At 53.9% G+C, this 17,236-nt stretch overlaps 1 protein-coding gene across 1 annotated transcript in view; it reads left to right on the top strand.

Moving 5' to 3' along the window:
* The window catches only part of LOC122545602 (transmembrane protein 145), a 101,759-nt gene extending 88,974 nt beyond the window's left edge, over positions 1–12,785 (top strand). The window contains exons 5-7 of the mRNA XM_087980981.1: positions 2,222–2,342; positions 3,905–4,096; positions 10,911–12,785. Of these exons, the coding sequence (XP_087837107.1) occupies positions 2,222–2,342; positions 3,905–4,096; positions 10,911–11,108 (511 nt within the window). The 3' untranslated portion in view covers positions 11,109–12,785. The remainder of the gene's footprint in view (positions 1–2,221; positions 2,343–3,904; positions 4,097–10,910) is intronic.
* The last annotated feature ends 4,451 nt before the right edge of the window (positions 12,786–17,236 follow it).

Below are 17,236 nucleotides of genomic sequence, written 5' to 3'. Positions count from 1 at the left end.
ACCCACTCACACCCACACACAGATACACACACACACACACACACACACACTCAGACAAACACACACACACACACACCCAAACACGGGCACACACCCACACACACACAGGCACCCACACACAGACACCCACACACAGACACACCCACACACACACACCCATACAAACACAGACACACACCCACACATAGACACACATACACACACACACACACCCATACACACACAGACACACACACACCCACACACACACACACATACCCACACACCACACCCACACACACACAGACACACATACACACACACACAGGCACACACACCCACACACCCATACACACACACCCACATCCACACACATACACACACACACAGACACACATACACACACACACAGGCACACACACCCATACACACACACCCACATCCACACACTTACACACATACCGACAGACACACACAGACACACACACCCACATACACACATACACACGCACACAGACACTTACTCACACACACCCACATACATGCACACAGACACGCACACAGGCACACACACTCTGACATACACACACACACCCATACACCCACTTACACACACACAGACACGCACACAGTCACACACACTCACATACACACACAGACACACACATGCAGACACACACAGACACACACAGACACAAACGCACACACCCACACACAGACACGCACACAGACACACACACTCACATACACACACAGGCACACACATGCAGACACACACAGACACACACAGACACACACGCACACACCCACACACAGACACACACACAGAGACACACACATACTCACACACACACCGACACACAGACAGACACACACACCCACACACTCACATACACACACACAGACATGCACACGACACACACACACACACAGACACAAACATACAGATACACACACCGACACACACACTTACACACACACAGACAGACACACACAGACACACACACCCACATACACACACGCCCACACACACATACACACGCACACAGCCACAGACACTTACTCACACACACCCACATACACGCACACAGACACGCACACAGACACACACACACTGACATACACACACACACACACACACACACATACACCCACTTACACACACACAGACACGCACACAGACACACACACAGACACACACACACTGACATACACACACACACACACACACATACACCCACTTACACACACACAGACACGCAACAGACACACACACCCACATACACACACACAGACACACACATACAGACACACACAGACACACACACACACACCCACACACCTACTTACACCCACACACCGACACACACACACAGACACACCCACCCACATACACACACACAGACATGCACACAGACACACACACACATACACATGCACACACACCCACACACAGACACACACACACAGACACCGACACACTCCCCCACACGCGCACACACACATACACACGCAGACACACACCGACATACACACCCACATACACACACACACTGACATACACACAGACACACACACCCCGACATACACACACACACACACACACAGACACCCACTTACACACACACAGACACACACACAGACACACACACACAGACACACACACAGACACACACACAGACACACACACACAGACACACATACAGACACACACACACCGACCCACACACTCACACACACAGACACACACACACGCACACACCCACATACACACACACACAGACACACACACACACACCGACACACACACCCACATACACACACACACTGACATACACACAGACACACACACCCCGACATACACACACACACACACACACAGACACCCACATACACACACACAGACACACACACACAGACACACATACAGACACACACACACCGACCCACACACTCACACACACAGACACACACACACGCACACACCCACATACACACACACACAGACACACACACACGCACACACCCACATACACACACACACACACACACACACACACACACACACACACACACACACACTGTGTGAGGGGAGTGGGCGGAGTGGAGGCAGGGCGGTGGTGGTGGTGTTCGGGAATGTTCTGTCGTGGTGCGATCGTGCCCGTTTCCCACCCGGGTGGGGGGGTGGGGGATGTGGGGCGAGGTGGGTCGGGTGCTCTCACTGCTGTCCTGGCCCCCACAGGTTCGTCGCTGTACCCATCATGGCGCTGATTGCTAACTTCGGAATTCCCAAGTGGGTCCGCGAGAAGGTCGTCAACGGGATCCAGCTGGGAATCTACCTGTACGCCCACACTGTCTTCCTGGTGAGTACCCCCCACTCTGAGACAGCACTGGGGGAGGGGGGGGGGCGCTGCCCATGGTCAGGGGCTCCCCACCCCCTCAGAGCCCTCCCTCCCAGGGATGGGGGTGTTCACAGTCAGGGGTTCCCCACCCCCTCAGAGCCCTCCCTCCCCAGGGTGGGGGTGTGGTGTTCACGGTCAGGGATTCCCCACCCCCTCAGAGCCCTCCCTCCGACTGCAGGATCCACGTCACCGTATTGTTGCGGATGGAGGCCATTCTGCCCACTGTCCCTGTCCTGGCTCTGTGACCCATACAACATTGAACAGTACAGCACAGTACAGGCCCTTCGGCCCTCGATGTTGTGCCGGCCTTCTATCCTACTCTAAGATCAGACTAACCTGCATACCCTTCACTGTACTATCCTCCATGTGCCTCTCCAAGAATCGCTTAAATGTCCCGAAATATCTCTGACTCTACTCCCACCGCTGACAGTGCATTCCACACACCCACCACTCTCTGTGTAAAGAACCTACCTCTGACACCTCCCCGAAACCTTCCTCCAATCCCCTTAAAATGATGCCCCGCGTGATAGCCACTTGCGCCCTGGGAAAAGGTCTCTGGCTATCCACTCTATCTACACCTCTCATCCTTCTTCACTCCAATCAGAAAAGGCCTAGCTCCCTCAACCTTTCCTTCAATAGACATGCCCCCCCCCCCCAGTCCAGGCAGCAGCCTGGGAAATCTCCTCTGCACCCTCTCTAAAGCTTCCACACCCTTCCCATGATGAGGCGACCAGAACTGCACATAATATTCCACATGTGGTCTAACCAGGGCTTTACAGAGCTGCAGCATAACCTCGCGGCTCTTAGCCGTGATCCACTCGGGCTGCACGATCCAGCTGGGACCCACGATCCCAACCCCTACCCCCAACCCCCCCCCTGCCAATCCCAGCAGGTCCACGTCGCCGTTCCCCATTCCTGTTGTGTGCCCCTAGCGGGGGGAACCTGTGGACCCCTCAGCCGCAGAAGGGAGGTTCAGGCCGAAACATTGGAATACTTTCGAATAGGAGTTGGATCTGGTGTCTCGGGATCACCGGAGAAAGTGTGGACAGGAGAGTGAGTTGGAAGACAGGAAAGGATCAGAAGGAGAAGCGCAGGGAACACGGGGCTAGCGAGGACGGCCATTTTGGTCGGCCTGGGCCAGTTTGGGGCGAAGGGGCTCCATTCAGGAGGGCTCTACGTACCATGGCGGGTTGAATGGCGGAACAGGCTCGAGGGGCCGAATGGTTTTGGATGGCCCCTGGCCATTCCCATTGGGTAAACATCCCCCCCCCATTACCGACGAAGGGGCTGGGGGGATGGTCAGTCTGATCCGCATCCCTCCTGAAGGCCTCTCAGTGACCGGTGGACGGACGGGTGGGGAGAGGGTCTCTGGCCCCATGCAGAGGAGTGACCAGGCTCGGGCACTGCGCTCAATGTGGGTGAATGGTGAGGTAGGCCCGACTGCAGCCTGGCCTTTCCTGATCCTCCTCCTCCTCCATGTAAGCCTGCTCTCTCAAGGCTCCTTCTCTGCCCCGGAGCCACAGGTGATCACGCGGCCATCAGCTGCCAACCACAACTTCCCATACCACGTCCGCACCTCCCAGATTGGCACCGTGGACACCGACTTGGACAAGTTCCCTCACCATGTCTACGGCAACGCCGGATTGGGGGTCCCCTCGGTCCCTAACTTCACCGAGCTGTTCTCCATCGGCACATCCAATGGGACCCGCAATGTGGTGAGTATCCACGGGCCACGGCTCGATCTGAAACCCGCTGGGGAGGCAGGCTGCGGCCTAGTCTCGTCAAAACAGGGAGGCCACCTGACCTCTGACTCATCAGCCTCCTTATACAAACCTCAGCCACAGAGCAAGAGGCAAAACGACCTGGGGTCAGTGCTGAGGGAGTGCAGCACTGTCGGAGGGTCAGTGCTGAGGGAGTGCCGCACTGTCGGAGGGTCAGTGCTGAGGAAGTGCTGCACTGTCGGAGGGTCAGTGCTGAGGCAGTGCCGCACTGTCGGAGGGTCAGTGCTGAGGGGGTGCTGCACTGTCGGATGGTCAGTGCTGAGGGAGTGCTGCACTGTTGGATGGTCAGTGCTGAGGGAGTGCTGCACTGTCGGAGGGTCAGTGCTGAGGGAGCGCCGCACTGTGGGAGGGTCAGTGCTGAGGGAGTGCCGCACTGTCGGAGTGTCAGGACTGAGGGAGTGCCGTACTGTCAGAGGATAAGTGCTGAGGGAGTGCCGCACTGTCGGAGGGTCAGTGCTGAGGGAGTGCTGCACTGTGGGAGGGTCAGTGCTGAGGGAGTGCCGCACTGTCGGAGGGTCAGGGCTGAGGGAGTGCCACACTGTGGGAGGGTCAGTGCTGAGGGAGTGCCGCACTGTCGGAGGGTCAGGGCTGAGGGAGTGCCACACTGTCGGAGGGTCAGTGCTGAGGGAGTGCCGCACTGTCGGAGGGTCAGTGCTGAGGGAGTGCCGCACTGTCGGAGGGTCAGTGCTGAGGGAGTGCCACACTGTCGGAGGGTCAGTGCTGAGGGAGTGCCGCACTGTCGGAGGGTCAGTGCTGAGGGAGTGCCGCACTGTCGGAGGGTCAGTGCTGAGGGAGTGCCGCACTATTGTAGGGTCAGTGCTGAGGGAGTGCCGCACTGTCAGAGGGTCAGTGCTGAGGGAGTGCCGCACTGTCGGAGGGTCAGTGCTGAGGGAGCACCGCACTGTCGGAGGGTCAGTGCTGAGGGAGCGCCGCACTGTTGTAGGGTTAGTGCTGAGGGAGTGCCGCACTATCGGAGGGTCAGTGCTGAGGGAGTGCCGCACTGTCAGAGGGTCAGTGCTGAGCGAGTGCCGCACTATCGGAGGGTCAGTGCTGAGGGAGTGCCACACTGTCGGAGGGTCAGTGCTGAGGGAGTGCCGCACTGTTGGAGGGTCAGTACTGAGGGAGTGCCGCACTGTCGGAGGATCAGTGCTGAGGGAGTGCCGCACTGTCAGAGGGTCAGTGCTGAGGGAGTGCCGCACTGTCGGAGGGTCAGTGCTGAGGAAGTGCTGCACTGTCGGAGGGTCAGTGCTGAGGGCGTGCCGCACTGTCGGAGGGTCAGTGCTGAGGGAGTGTCGGAGGGTCAGTGCTGAGGGAGTGCCGCACTGTCGGAGGGTCAGTGCTGTGGGAGGGCCGCACTGTCGGAGGGTCAGTGCTGAGGGAGTGCCGCACTGTCGGAGGGTCAGTGCTGAGGGAGTGCCGCACTGTCGGAGGGTCAGTGCTGAGGGAGTGGGCACTGTCGGAGGGTCAGTGCTGAGGGAGTGCAGCACTGTCGGAGGGTCAGTGCTGAGGGAGTGCCGCACTGTCGGAGGGTCAGTGCTGAGGAAGTGCTGCACTGTCGGAGGGTCAGTGCTGAGGCAGTGCCGCACTGTCGGAGGGTCAGTGCTGAGGGGGTGCTGCACTGTCGGATGGTCAGTGCTGAGGGAGTGCTGCACTGTTGGATGGTCAGTGCTGAGGGAGTGCTGCACTGTCGGAGGGTCAGTGCTGAGGGAGCGCCGCACTGTGGGAGGGTCAGTGCTGAGGGAGTGCCGCACTGTCGGAGTGTCAGGACTGAGGGAGTGCCGTACTGTCAGAGGATAAGTGCTGAGGGAGTGCCGCACTGTCGGAGGGTCAGTGCTGAGGGAGTGCTGCACTGTGGGAGGGTCAGTGCTGAGGGAGTGCCGCACTGTCGGAGGGTCAGGGCTGAGGGAGTGCCACACTGTGGGAGGGTCAGTGCTGAGGGAGTGCCGCACTGTCGGAGGGTCAGGGCTGAGGGAGTGCCACACTGTCGGAGGGTCAGTGCTGAGGGAGTGCCGCACTGTCGGAGGGTCAGTGCTGAGGGAGTGCCGCACTGTCGGAGGGTCAGTGCTGAGGGAGTGCCACACTGTCGGAGGGTCAGTGCTGAGGGAGTGCCGCACTGTCGGAGGGTCAGTGCTGAGGGAGTGCCGCACTGTCGGAGGGTCAGTGCTGAGGGAGTGCCGCACTATTGTAGGGTCAGTGCTGAGGGAGTGCCGCACTGTCAGAGGGTCAGTGCTGAGGGAGTGCCGCACTGTCGGAGGGTCAGTGCTGAGGGAGCACCGCACTGTCGGAGGGTCAGTGCTGAGGGAGCGCCGCACTGTTGTAGGGTTAGTGCTGAGGGAGTGCCGCACTATCGGAGGGTCAGTGCTGAGGGAGTGCCGCACTGTCAGAGGGTCAGTGCTGAGCGAGTGCCGCACTATCGGAGGGTCAGTGCTGAGGGAGTGCCACACTGTCGGAGGGTCAGTGCTGAGGGAGTGCCGCACTGTTGGAGGGTCAGTACTGAGGGAGTGCCGCACTGTCGGAGGATCAGTGCTGAGGGAGTGCCGCACTGTCAGAGGGTCAGTGCTGAGGGAGTGCCGCACTGTCGGAGGGTCAGTGCTGAGGGAGAGCCGCACTGTGGGAGGGTCAGTGCTGAGGGGGCGCCGCACTGTTGGAGGGTCAATGCTGAGGGAGTGCCGCACTGTGGGAGGGTCAGTGCTGAGGGAGTGCCGCACTGTGGGAGGGTCAGTGCTGAGGGAGTGCCGCACTGTGGGAGGGTCAGTGCTGAGGGAGTGCCGCACTGTCGGAGGGTCAGTGCTGAGGGAGTGCCGCACTGTGGGAGGGTCAGTGCTGAGGGAGTGCCACACTGTGGGAGGGCCAGTGCTGAGGGATGCCACACTGTCAGAGGGTCAGTGCTGAGGGAGTGCCGCACTGTTGTAGGGTCAGTGCTGAGGGAGTGTGTGTATCCCTGTGTGTGTGAATGTGTGAGTGTATGTGTGTGTGTGCGTATCAGTGCGTGTGTCCCTGTGTATGTGCGTGTTTGTATTTGTGTGTGTCCCTGTGTGTGTCCGTCCACTTGTGTGTCCCTGTGTGTGTGTCTGTATTTGCCTGTGTCCCTGTGTGTGTCCCGGTGTGTGTGTGTCTGTATTTGTGTGTGTGTCCCTGTGTGTGTGTCTGTATTTGTGTGTGTGTCTGCATCTGTGTGCCTGTATTTGTGTGTGTCCCTCTGTGTGTGTGTGTGTGTGTGAATGTGTGTCCCTGTGTGTGTATCCTTGTGTGTGCCTGTGTGTCCATCTGTGTGCATGTGTGTGTATCCCTGTGTGTGTGTCTGTGTGTGTGTGACTGTGTTTGTGTGTGTGTCCCTGTGTGTTATCCCTGTGTGTATGTGTGTGTGTCTGTGTGTCCCTGTGTGTGTGTGTCTCTGTGTGTTATCCCTGTGTGTGTGTCTGTGTGTCACTATGTGTGTGTCTCTGTGTGTTATCCCTGTGTGTGTGTCCCTATGTGTGTCTGTGAGTGTATGTGTGTGTTATCCCTGTGTGTGTGTGTGTGTGTGTGAGTCCCCTGTGTGTGTGTATGTGTGTGTGTTATCCCTGTGTGTGTGTCTGCGTGTTATCCCTGTGTGTGTGTGTGCGTGTTATCCCTGTGTGTGTGAGTGTGTGTGTTATCCCTGTGTGTGTGTGTGAGTCCCCTGTGTGTGTTATCCCTGTGTGTGTGTATGTGTGTGCGTGTTATCCCTGTGTGTGTGTATTATCCCTGTGTTTGTGTGCGTATTATCCCTGTGTGTGTGTGTATGTGTGTTATCCCTGTGTGTGTGTGTGCGTATTATCCATGTATGAGTGTGTGTGTGTGTGTCTGTGTGTGTGTGTGCGTGTTATCCCTGTGTGTGTGTGTGCGTGTTATCCCTGTGTGTGTGTGTGCGTATTATCCATGTATGAGTGTGTGTGTGTGTGTCTGTGTGTGTGTGTGCGTGTTATCCCTGTGTGTGTGTGTGCGTGTTATCCATGTATGAGTGTCCCTGTGTGTGCGCGTGCGTGTTATCCCTGTGTGTGTGTGTGTGCGTGTTATCCCTGTGTGTGCGTGTCCGCGTGTTATCCCTGTGTGTGTGTCTGCGTGTTATCCCTGTGTGTGTGTGTGCGCGCGTGTTATCCCTGTGTGTGTGTGTGTTATCCCTGTGTGTGTGTGTGTGCGTGTTATCCCTGTGTGTGTGTGTCTGTGTGTATGTGTGTATCCCTGTGTGTGTGTGTGTGTTATCCCTGTGTGTGTGTGTCTGTGTGTATGTGTGTATCCCTGTGTGTGTGTGTGTGTTATCCCTGTGTGTGTGTGTGCGTGTTATCCCTGTGTGTGTGTGTCTGTGTGTATGTGTGTATCCCTGTGTGTGTGTGTGTGTTATCCCTGTGTGTGTGTGCGCGTGTTATTCCTGTGTGTGTGCGTGCGTGTTATCCGTGTGTGAGTGTGTGCGTGTTATCCCTGTGTGTGTGTGTGTGTCCCTGTGTGCATGTTATCCCTGTTTGTGTGTGTATCCCTGTGTGTGTGTGTTATCCCTGTGTGTGTGTGTTATCCCTGTGTGTGTGTGTGAGTGTGAGTGTATCCCTGTGTGTGTGTGTTATCCCTGTGTGTGTGTGTTATCCCTGTGTGTGTGTGTGTGTGTATTATCCCTGTGTGTGTGTGTGTGTGAGTGTGTGTTATCCCTGTGTGTGAGTGAGTGTGTGTATTATCCCTGTGTGTGTGTGTGTGTGTGTGTTATCCGTGTGTGTGTGAGTGTGTGTGTGTGTTATCCCTGAGTGTGTGTGTGTGTGTGTTATCCCTGTGTGTGAGTGTGTGTGTGTATTTTCTGTGTGTGTGTGTGTGTGTATTATCCCTGTGTGTGTGTTATCCCTGTGTGTGTGTGTGTGTGTGTTATCCCTGTGTGTGAGTGAGTGTGTGTGTGTGTGTATTATCCCTGTGTGTGTGTGTGTTATCCCTGTGTGTGTGTGTGTGTGTGTGTGTGTTATCCCTGTGTGTGAGTGAGTGTGTGTGTGTGTATTATCCCTGTGTGTGTGTGTGTTATCCCTGTGTGTGTGTGTGTGTGTGTGTATTATCCCTCTGTGTGTGTGTGTGTGTGTTATCCCTGAGTGTGTGTGTGTGTATTATCCCTGTGTGTGTGTGTGTGTTATCCCTGTGTGTGTGTGTGTATTATCCCTGTGTGTGTGTGTGTGTGTGTGTGTGTGTTATCCCTGTGTGTGAGTGAGTGTGTGTATTATCCCTGTGTGTGTGTGTTATCCGTGTGTGTGTGAGTGTGTGTGCGTGTGTTATCCCTGAGTGTGTGTGTGTGTTATTCCTGTGTGTGTGAGTGTGTGTGTGTGTGTGTATTATCCCTCTGTGTGTGTGTTATCCCTGAGTGTGTGTGTGTGTTATCCCTGTGTGTGAGTGAGTGTGTGTGTGTATATGTTATCCCTGTGTGTGTGAGTGTGTGTGTGTGTGTGTATTATCCCTGTGTGTGAGTGTGTTATCCCTGTGTGTGTGTGTGTATTATCCCTGTGTGTGAGTGAGAGTGTGTGTGAGTGTGTGTGTGTTATCCCTGTGTGTGTGTGTATGTGTTATCCCTGTGTGTGAGTGAGTGTGTGTGTGTATTATCCCTGTGTGTGAGTGAGTGTGTGTGTGAGTGTGTGTGTGTGTGTTATCCCTGTGTGTGAGTGTGTGTGTGTGTATTATCCCTGTGTGTGAGTGAGTGTGTGTGAGTGTGTGTGTGTGTGTGTGTGTTATCCCTGTGTGTGTGTGTGAGAGTGTGTGTATGTGTTATCCCTGTGTGTGTGAGAGTGTGTGTGTGTGTGTGAGTGTGTGTGTGTGTGTGTTATCCCTGTGTGTGTGTGTGTGTGTGTGTGTGTGTATGTGTTATCCCTGTGTGTGTGAGAGTGTGTGTGTGTGTGAGTGTGTGTGTGTGTGTGTGTGAGTGTGTGTGTGTGTGTGTGTGTGTGTGTTATCCCTGTGTGTGAGTGAGAGTGTGTGTGTATTATCCCTGTGTGTGAGTGAGTGTGTGTGTGAGTGTGTGTGTGTGTGTTATCCCTGTGTGTGAGTGTGTGTGTGTGTATTATCCCTGTGTGTGAGTGAGTGTGTGTGAGTGTGTGTGTGTGTGTGTGTTATCCCTGTGTGTGTGTGTGTGAGAGTGTGTGTATGTGTTATCCCTGTGTGTGTGAGAGTGTGTGTGTGTGTGTGAGTGTGTGTGTGTGTGTGTTATCCCTGTGTGTGTGTGTGTGTGTGTGTGTATGTGTTATCCCTGTGTGTGTGTGAGTGTGTGTGTGTGTGTGTGTGTGTGTGTGTGTGTGTTATCCCTGTGTGTGTGTGTGTATTATCCCTGTGTGTGAGTGAGAGTGTGTGTGAGTGTGTGTGTGTGTGTGTGTGTGTGTGAGTGTGTGTATGTGTTATCCCTGTGTGTGTGAGAGTGTGTGAGAGTGTGTGTGTGTGGGTGTGTTATCCCTGTGTGTGTGTGTGTGTGTGTGTTATCCCTGTGTGTGTGTGTGTGTGTGTGAGTGTGTGTATGTGTTATCCCTGTGTGTGTGAGAGTGTGTGTGTGTGTGAGTGTGTGTGTGTGTGTTATCCCTGTGTGTGTGTGTGTGTGTGTTATCCCTATGTGTGTGTGTGTGTGTGTATTATCCCTGTGTGTGTGTGAGTGTGTGTGTGATCCCTGTGTGTGAGTGTGTGAGTGTGTGTGTGTGTGATAGGGAATGTCCTGCTGCTGAACCTGGTGATTTGAGGTTGATGGTGAACTGAGAGGGAGTTGCTTGTATCCTCCATGCAGGAGAGCCGGGAGATGGTGCTGCCAAACGCTGAGACGCTGTGTGGAGTGCCCCCGCTGAGCACACCGCTGGAACCCGAGCCCCTCGCGGAGCGCCCACCACCTTATTACAGCGGGATGGAGGACTATATCAGTGGGCAAGTCCCTGGGAGAACGGTGCCCATCGGCCCCTTCCATCCTGCAGCACCGAGGACCTGTTAGCAGCTACACTGACTGTATTCCCAGCTTCAGTGAGACCCCCTCCATGTCCTTATCAATACATCCCACTGTCAGCAATCCCGTGCTGTGCCTGACCACCCCCTTCCCAACTCCCTCCCCTGGGAATGTAGAGGGAGCTTTACTCTGTATCTAACCCCGTGCTGTCCCTGTCCCTGGGAGTGTTTGATGGGGGACAGTGTAGAGGGAGCTTTACTCTGTATCTAACCCCGTGCTGTCCCTGTCCCTGGGAGTGTTTGATGGGGGACAGTGTAGAGGGAGCTTTACTCTGTATCTAACCCTGTGCTGTCCCTGTACCTGGGAGTGTTTGATGGGGGGACAGTGTAGAGGGAGCTTTACTCTGTATCTAACCCTGTGCTGTCCCTGTACCTGGGAGTGTTTGATGGGGGGACAGTGTAGAGGGAGCTTTACTCTGTATCTAACCCCGTGCTGTCCCTGTCCCTGGGAGTGTTTGATGAGGGGACAGTGTAGAGGGAGCTTTACTCCGTATCTAACCCTGTGCTGTCCCTGTACCTGGGAGTGTTTGATGGGGGGACAGTGTAGAGGGAGCTTTACTCTGTATCTAACCCCGTGCTGTCCCTGTCCCTGGGAGTGTTTGATGAGGGGACAGTGTAGAGGGAGCTTTACTCTGTATATAACCCCGTGCTGTCCCTGTCCCTGGGAGTGTTTGATGAGGGGACAGTGTAGAGGGAGCTTTACTCTGTATCTAACCCCGTGCTGTCCCTGTCCCTGGGAGTGTTTGATGAGGGGACAGTGTAGAGGGAGCTTTACTCTGTATCTAACCCCGTGCTGTCCCTGTCCTGGGAGTGTTTGACGGGGGACAGTGTAGAGGGAGCTTTACTCTGTATCTAACCCTGTGCTGTCCCTGTCCCTGGGAGTGTTTGATTGGGGACAGTGTAGGGGGAGCTTTACTCTGTATCTAACCCCGTGCTGTCCCTGTCCTGGGAGTGTTTGATGGGGGACAGTGTAGAGGAAGCTTTACTCTGTATCTAACCCCGTGCTGTCCCTGTCCTGGGAGTGTTTGATGGGGGACAGTGTAGAGGGAGCTTTACTCTGTATCTAACCCCGTGCTGTCCCTGTCCTGGGAGTGTTTGACGGGGGACAGTGTAGAGGGAGCTTTACTCCGTATCTAACCCCGTGCTGTCCCTGTCCCTGGGAGTGTTTGACGGGGGACAGTGTAGAGGGAGCTTTACTCCGTATCTAACCCCGTGCTGTCCCTGTCCTGGGAGTGTTTGACGGGGGACAGTGTAGAGGGAGCTTTACTCCGTATCTAACCCCGTGCTGTCCCTGTCCCTGGGAGTTGTGAGACAGAGGAGGAGGTACTGTTTTCCACAGTATGCACTGGGACTTTGTGAACTGGGCCGTATTGTAAATAGTCTCAGGGTCACCAATCGTGGGCTGTGGGGGAGGGAAGACAGTCCGGGATGTGGTTGGGGAGACCTGATCTGTATATCTCTCAAATCTCACCCCCAGCCCGCACTTCGGGAGGTTGGGTTGGCATGGTCAGGGTGTGGCAGTGATGGGAGAGCTCTCCCTCGATATCTCCAGGGCATTCCCTGGGCTCTGCTTGGTGTGAGGCCTGGGAGGGGATTTGGGGAGGGGAGTCGGTCATGGAGGGTGGGCGAGGGTGTGGACCTGGGGAGAGTGTTCTGAGTCCAGGGCCCACTCTCTGTGAATAAAGGGTGGTTTGTCTAATCGGGGTGTTTGTCTCTGTCTCACACTCTTACACATAGACACACACATTCATACACACACTGTCTCTCACACGCACACACCCACACACTCTCTGACACATGCACACAGACACACACCAACACACCCTCTCACACCTGCACACACACCCACCCACCAACAGACACATGCACAGAAACACACCAACAGACACATGCGCAGACACAGACACACACACATAGATACAGGCACACACGCACAGAAATGCACACACACACACAGAGACGCACACACAGATACAGACGTACACAGATACAGACGCACACAGATACAGACACACGCAGATACAGACACACGCAGATACAGACGCGCACACACACACACAGATACAGACACACATACACACGCAGATACAGACAGAGACACACAGATACATACACACAGATACAGACACACACGCAGATACAGACGCACACACACACACGCAGATACAGACACACATACACACGCAGATACAGACACACAGACACAGATACATACACACAGATACAGACACACACGCAGATACAGACGCACACACACACAGATAGACACACACAGATGCACACACACACAGATACAGACACACACGCACAGATACGCACACAGACACACACAGATACAGACACACACACAGATAGACACACACGCAGATACAGACACACACAGACGCACACACACAGATACAGACACACACACACGCACACACACACATGTGCCTGATGCCTTTTGTAGAATAGGCGTTGTAACTGGCCATCAGGATGGTTTTGTCACCTCCCACCGATGTCCTGACGATCCGTGAGCCCCTTGCCCTGGTTTGAGGAGAGCTGTGCAGCTGATCGCCTTTCCATGGATTTCCAAAAGACAAGGAACTCTCGGTACAGGGATTCAAACATTGGCAAGAAAAGAAAACAGGCTGGCCGGTAGAAGGCAGTGTGAACACCGGCGTGTGTGTGTGTGTGGGGGGGGGGGTCAGTGCTGGGGCCGTAGCATTTTCCAGGTGAGAGTAATGCCGTGGTCTCGAGTGTGGTGCTGGAAAAGTATATCCGATTCCTGATGAAGGACCTAACCCCGAAACGTCGACTCTCCTGTTCCTTGGATGCTGCCTGACCTGCTGTGCTTTTCCAGCGCCACACTCTCACGTCTGATCTCCAGCACCTGCAGTCCCCACCTTCCCCTCGATAGTACTCTCATAGACAGGAGTAGGCTCGCCAACGTTAAGGGCATTTAAATGGTCATTGAATAGACGTACGAAGGTGAATGGAGTAGTGTAGGTTAGATGGGCTTCAGGTTGGTTCCACAGGTCAGCACAACATCGAGGGCCGAAGGGCCTGTACTGCGCTGGGACATTCTATGTTCTATCATGAACATGGAGGAAGCTGACATGGTTGGGATATCTTGTTCTCACATCGAGTCATAGAGATGTACAGCACAGAAACAGACCCTTCGGTCCAACCCGTCCGTGCCGACCAGATATCCCAACCCAATCTAGTCCCACCTGCCAGTACCCGGCCCGTATCCCTCCAAATCCTTCCTATTCATATACCCATCCAAATGCCTTTTAAATGTTGTAATTGTACCAGCCTCCACCACTTCCTCTGGCAGCTCATTCCATACACGCACCACCCTCTGTGTGAAAAAGTTGCCCCTTAGGTCTCTTTTATATCTTTCCACTCTCACCCTAAACCTATGCCCTCTAGTTCTGGACTCCCCGACCCTGGGGAAAAGACCTGGGGTCTATCCATGCCCCTCATGATTTTGTAAACCTCTATAAGGTCACCCCTCAGCCTCCGACACTCCAGGGAAAACAGCCCCAGCCTGTTCAGCCTCTCCCTATAGCTCAAATCCTCCAACCCTGGCAACATCCTTGTAAATCTTTTCTGAACCCTTTCAAGTTTCACAACATCTTTCCGATAGGAAGGAGACCAGAACTGCACGCAATATTCCAACAGTGGCCTAACCAATGTCCTGTACAGCCGCAACCTGACCTCCCAACTCCAGTACTCAATACTCTGACCAATAAAGGAAAGCATACCAAACACCTTCTTCACTATCCTATCTACCTGCAACTCCACTTTCAAGAAGCTATGAACCTGCACTCCAAGGTCTCTCTGTTCAGCAACACTCCCTAGGACCTTACCATTTAGTGTATAAGTCCTGCTAAGATTTGCTTTCCCAAAATGCAGCACCTCACATTTATCTGAATTAAACTCCATCTGCCACTTCTCAGCCCATTGGCCCATCTGGTCCAGATCCTGTTGTAATCTGAGGTAACCCTCTTTGCTGTCCGCTACACCTCCAATTTTGGTGTCATCTGCAAACTTACTAACTGTACCTCTTATGCTCGCATCCAAATCATTTATGTAAATGACAAAACGTAGAGGACCCAGCACCGATCCTTGTGGCACTCCACTGGTCACAGGCCTCCAGTCTGAAAAACAACCCCCCACCACCACCACCAAAGGTCTTCTACCTTTGAGCCAGTTCTGTATCCAAATGGCTGGTTCTCCCTGTCTAACCAAATGCCTTCTTCACAATCCTATGTACACGATAGTTTGTGGTCTTGAGTGAGTAAAAATCTGGCCGATGGAAGATCGAGTGGGAAAATATGGAATTGTTCTGTTTTTGTATTCTTCCTGCCTGAGTATAATGTAAACAGGAAACAACTGCAGAGGGATCCAACTGGGTTGTAGCGCATGAGTCAGGAAACGAGAGTGTTACGAGGCAGGTAGCACAAGGAATTGACAGAAGAACACCTCATCTTCCGCCTCGGAACACTTCAACCCCAGGGCATCAATGTGGACTTCACCAGTTTCCTCATTTCCCCTTCCCCCACCTCATCCTAGTTCTAAACTTCCAGCTCAGCACTGTCCCCATGACTTGTCCGACCTGCCCAGCTCCTTTTCCACCTATCCACTCCACCCTCTCCTCCCTGACCTATCACCTTCATCCCCTCCCCCACTCATTGTACTCTATGCTACTTTCTCCCCACCCCCACCCCCCTCTAGCTTATCTCTCCACGCTCCAGACTCTCTGCCTTTATTCCTGATGAAGGGCTTTTGCCCGAAACGTCGATTTCGCTGCTCCTCGGATGCTGCCTGAACTGCTGTGCTCTTCCAGCGCCACTCATCCAGAAAGGGGATTGAGAGTCATCCAGCATTCGGCCCAACCAGTCCGTGCAGACCACAATCCCAAACTAACCCAGTCCCAGCTGCCTGCTCCTGGCCCATATCCCTCCAAACATTTCCGATTCATGGCCTTATCCAAATGGCTGTTAAGTGTTGTAACTGTCTCCACATCCACCTCTTCCTCAGGAAGGTCATTCCACACACAAACCACCCTCTGTGTAAAACATCGGCCCCTCCTCTCCTTTTTAAATCTCTCTCCTCTTACATTAAAAATGTTCCCCTTCGAGTCTCAAAATCCCATGTCCTGGGGAAAAGACCTCGCCCACTAATCCTATCCATCGCCGTCATTATTTGATACACACTCGCTCCACTGAAGTCCCAGATTACCCAGCCTTCCTCTCTAACACAAACCTTCCACACCTGGTAACTTCCCGGTAAATCTCTTCAGGACCCTCTCCGGTTGAATAACATCGTTCCGATAACAGGGAGACCAGAACGGGACACAGTATTCCAGAGGAGGTCTCATCAACGTCCTGTACAACCTCAACCTGACGCCCCAAAGGGTACACACGTCTAATCAGCTCCACCAAGAACTGAGCTGTTGTAAATGCTCAGCTAAACTACCACGAGAATCGGTTTGATGATTGTCTGGTATTCCAAACAAAAGCAGTTCACACCAGGTTTCGTCGTGAACTGCGAAAGTAACATTTTAATTCCCTGTTGTTTGTTAATGGTGATGGAAAGGAGTAGAAACTTACAACAATGCAACGCCAATGATGCCCTCTTAAACACGCATGGTCACGATTAACACGGACAAATGACAAGCATAGGCAGGGAAAATAAAATTCTGCCGATGACAAGTCAGTTAATCAGAGGAAACAATGCAGGAGTAGGCCGTTCGGCCCTTCGAGCCTGTGTCACCATTCCATACGATCATGGCTGATCACACAAGCTCAGGATCCCATTCCCCCCCCCTTGATCCCTTTAACCTAAAGCTGAGGGACAGTGTAGAGGGAGCTTTACTCTGTATCTAACCCCATGCTGTCCATGTCCCTGGGAGTGTTTGATGGGAGGACAGTGTAGAGGGAGCTTTACTCTGTATTTAAACCCATGCTGTCCCTGTCCTGGGAGTGTTTGATGGGGGGACAGTGTAGAGGGAGATTTACTCTGTATCTAACCCCGTGCTGTCCCTGTCCTGGGAGTGTTTGATGGGGACAGTGTAGAGGGAGATTTACTCTGTATCTAACCCCGTGGTGTCCATGTCCCTGGGAGTGT

Source organism: Chiloscyllium plagiosum, unplaced genomic scaffold (assembly GCF_037043375.1).
Source record: "Chiloscyllium plagiosum isolate Xiang-an unplaced genomic scaffold, Cpla_swu_hap1 HiC_scaffold_38, whole genome shotgun sequence".
In the NCBI taxonomy this organism is placed as follows: Eukaryota; Metazoa; Chordata; class Chondrichthyes; order Orectolobiformes; family Hemiscylliidae; genus Chiloscyllium; species Chiloscyllium plagiosum.
Note: the sequence above shows the minus strand (reverse complement) of the source record. Positions and strands in the feature narration are given on the sequence as shown.